Source organism: Colobus angolensis, unplaced genomic scaffold, assembly GCF_000951035.1.
Source record: "Colobus angolensis palliatus isolate OR3802 unplaced genomic scaffold, Cang.pa_1.0 Scaffold289, whole genome shotgun sequence".
Lineage (NCBI taxonomy): Eukaryota > Metazoa > Chordata > Mammalia > Primates > Cercopithecidae > Colobus > Colobus angolensis.
Genome location: NW_012116143.1, coordinates 1,964,995 through 1,968,806, shown reverse-complemented (window position 1 = coordinate 1,968,806; position 3,812 = coordinate 1,964,995). Strand labels below are relative to the sequence as shown.

General features: G+C 49.2%; 1 protein-coding gene across 3 annotated transcripts in view; it reads right to left on the bottom strand.

The window, feature by feature from the left end:
* Positions 1 to 623, bottom strand: part of MECOM (MDS1 and EVI1 complex locus) — a 604,775-nt gene extending 604,152 nt beyond the window's left edge. For all 3 annotated transcript variants that reach the window (XM_011949019.1, XM_011949020.1, XM_011949023.1), the window contains exon 1: positions 184 to 623. In XM_011949019.1, coding sequence (XP_011804409.1) covers positions 184 to 220 — 37 coding nt within the window. In that variant the 5' untranslated portion in view covers positions 221 to 623. The remainder of the gene's footprint in view (positions 1 to 183) is intronic.
* Between the last annotated feature and the right edge of the window lie 3,189 nt (positions 624 to 3,812).

Below are 3,812 nucleotides of genomic sequence, written 5' to 3'. Positions count from 1 at the left end.
GAGAGCACGGGCGACCGGGGGCAGAGGCTGGAACCGGCAGGTTGCTGGGGCTGCGCTGCGCCTGCTCTCCACCCGGGCCCCGGCGCAAGAGGCAGCCCGCGCTCCCTCCCGGAGCGCTAGAGACAGATATGCAAGATGGCAGAGGAGGGGGAAAAGCCAATAGAAAAGGGATATTGCACCTACTTGTGGCCAGTTTCCTTGCCCTGCCTTTGGATCTCATGCTGTGCCCAGTCCTGCAGCCGCTGGTGTGTGGTTGGGGCTTTTTTTTCTTGGATCCTTTCCTTCTTTTGCTCTCCCTCTCGCTCCCTCCCTCTCTCCTCTCTCTCTCTCTCTCTCTCTCTCTCTCTCTCTCTCTCTCTCTCTCTCTCCTGTTTCTCTCTCTCTCCTGTTTCTCTCTCTCTGTCTCTCTCTCTTCCACACAGTCACTCTCTGTCTTTTCTTCTTTCACTCTCTCTCCCTCCCTCTCTCCCTTTCTCTCAATCCACACTCGCTATCTCTCCAGCATTGTCAGTTTGGACACCTTCGCACATGCGCGCTAGACGCCCCTCCAACATCTCAGCGCCGCCAAAAAAAGTTTGGAGCGATTTATCACTTTGATTTGGAGATCTTGTCAGATGGCAATCGCCGAGGAGGCGGAGAAAGGGAGCCGCGGGGAGGGCGGCGGGGGGCGGGGAGGGAACGCGGGGAGCCAGAGGGGAGCAGACACCTCGCCCAAAAAAAGGGGAGGGGGAATTGAAAAGGCTTGGGCAGAGGATTGATTCCGTGTTAGAATCACCAATAAGCTTGTATCATGATTATTGTTATTGTTTTTCCCACCATAAATTGCTGACATTTTTCTGTACCATCTATAAGGAAAGCAAGAAGCGAGGGGGAAAAAAAACTTTAAAAACATTTTTAAAAAACCCTTCTGTTAAAGAACTAGAAGGGCTGGATCCTCGGCTAATAATCCAGGAGAAAGTGAGAATCATCCTGAACTTGAGAAATCTACTGCTGCCGCTGCTACTGCTACTGAAGCTATTGCGGCTTCCGCTTTCAGGGTTGTAAGCAGAATAAATAACTGGTTTTTTCCTCGATTTTAGCTGTAATACCAATGCTTGCTGCCATGCTTGGGACATTTCAGTATTATTTCCCTACCAACTAGTAATGATCACCCTTGATTCCCGGGTCCTGGCCAGCGCGGGCATTTGACATCCAAGACCTCCTGCTTTCCCAAAGGTCGGCTGTCACCTTCCGGCCTCCCCCACCGCTGCCCCGGTCGCCTCCCGATGCAGCTCAGCCTGCCTGCCATTTTCACTCACTCGCTTAAACCTACAACCTCCTGGTCAAAAGAAAGAAGAATAGGGGGGGAAATCACACACTCTTAAAAAAAACACATTGTTGAAATTTCCTTTAATTACAGGATTTACCAATGAAGTGCCACTCAGAAATGGGAACTCCTAAAGGGGCTAGCTGTGTACAAGGTATGAATCAATCCCAACTAGGTATAGATTTTCTTTTGGTACAACCTTCTTGCATTAAACAGTTTTGTTCAATACCTTCCATGTGCTATTTATGTCCCCATTAATATCTGTTGCAAATCCTGCCAGACACCATAAAAGAAAATTACAATCTTTTCAGTCTCGGTGCTGCAACAATACATCCTTGGTGTTCAAGTTAAAGGAAAAGAAAAGCAGGTCCTGGGCATGAGTTTGGCAAAGACTGTGGAGGGGAAGGGGAATCATTGAGAATGCTCGGTTGTACCTATTGGTATTTATTATCAAATCTAGCACTGCAGGTATGAGAGAGCAAATAGCAAAGTTCAACCCCAAAGGGTATCAATGGCCTGCAAATCTCTTTATTCCAGAGAATCAAAGTTCAAAGAATTTGTCCTTGTTATGGATGCCTACCATTTTCCTTTCTCCAGAGCTGTGTAATTCTGGGGGCATTTGACTGTAAGATAGAGGTCCCTGGAGAACCAAGCTACAGGTCTCAAGGGAGACAGATGTATAAGGTTGAAATGTGAGGAAGGAAAGTAGGAAGATAGAGGAGGGAATTACTCAGAACAGGAGTAAAACAACTTCCAAAAAAGAAGACTCTAGTGGCCACACACGTGGGCACAAGAGAACTCTGTTATCCACTCTGAATTAAAGAGGCACCTGGGTTTTTTTCCAGACCTAGAATTCCTGCTGTCCTGTGCATAAAGGTGAGTGTAGTAACACATTTGGTGTGTGCAAAAGCACCAGCCATTCCAACATTCTGTTAGATTCCCACAGGTGTTTGACTCTAAAAGTTCCCCCAAAATGTGACTCCACCAGCTTCCCTCAGTTTAGATAGAGAAGTGCCTTCCCTCTGACCAGCAAATGTCCTCAGAGGAAAAGGAGAAATGGGGCTTGAGAGCTTTTGGAAGAGGGGACAAAATCTCTAGGGAGAGAAAAACACTAGGCTGACTGGCAAGAAGTTCATAAGGCTGCTTCTGATCGGTGTAAGGGACTCTCTAGAGACCATCCCCTAGGCCAGGGGACTGACCAGCAGCGCCTGAAGATCCCAGCTGTCAAAATCTAGAAGGTCTTGTCCCCCCAATCCTCACCTTCCCTGCCAGGCACCCAGGGGCAGCTGAGTACCTTGTCTTGGTGCCGAACCGCCAAGGGAGCTTTAAGAAAAAAAGAAAGAAAGAAAGAAAGAAAAGAACTACCATCCTCCCCTCCACTCCTCCGGCTAATCCCTTTCACCTCATCCCCAGGGGGTCTGTCTATATCCGGGTTCCCCTGGAGAGGGAAGGTTAAGAGGGGTGCAGGAAATGTTCCTAGGAAAGCAGGGGACCAAGGTACCAAACTCTGAGATTAAATGCAAGACCCACATGTGAAACTGAGCTTGCTGTTGCTGCTGAGAAATTATAAACCACGTGGAGAGTTGGGGGGGTAGGGGGTGGGTTCTGTGAGGGGAACTGGGTGGGAGGTGGAAGACTGAAGTAAATCAGAGTCTCCGAACCTCCAAATTTAAAGGTCCATGTCTTTCAAACTTTTCTAGAAGGGTGGTTGGTGGAAGGGGAGGCGGAATGAGGCGCGGCTGGAGCACCCCTCCCCTTCTGGTTTTGAAGTCTCCGCTCTGGCTTCAGCGCTCCAGTCTTTCTCCCTGGTCTTTCCAACAGTTTCGGGCCACGAGAAAATCCAACCTCTTCTAACAAATAATAGACGCAAACTCCTCTGTGTCCCGAGACCAAACCATTGTGAAAAGACCAGGCATCCTCTTTAAAAAAAAAAAAAATAGTATTCGCAATATCATTCGTTTTTTATTTTCAAACCTAAAAGCTGGGCTTCTTTTTCCTTTTCTCTCCTTTTCTTTTTCCTTCTTTATCATTCGCTTTCTGCTCTAAGTGTGCGCTAATAAAGAGCTAAGCTGCTAGTTCAAGTGTGTTTAACCTGATGGAGCAAACAACCAGCAGCAACCGGTCGCGCTCGAGGCTGATAGCGCCGCGACCTCTGCGCGTCCGCCCCGGCCGGTTCCCATTCTCAAGTGCCTGGACCCTGTCACTTCCACCTGTCCCAGATCCCAGCCGTGAGACCAGAGCAGGTGACTGTCTGTTCAGCGGCCCCTGGAGTTCCCGACACCCTCAGATGGAATGTCTGAGCTGTCGCTGGTCCAAGAGAAAAGAGGCCTCCAACAAGTTGGCGGAGCTGCCCTCGCTACCCACCCCCGCCCCACCTCTCGCTTTTCCCTCTCCTCCTGAAATTCGTTTTCTTGGGGGACAGTAGGGTGCGTTCCAACGTTTTCTTGTGTTTTCTCCTACGGAAGCGAGCATCCTGGAAGCAGTGCCTCGTTGGGAAGTCGATGCG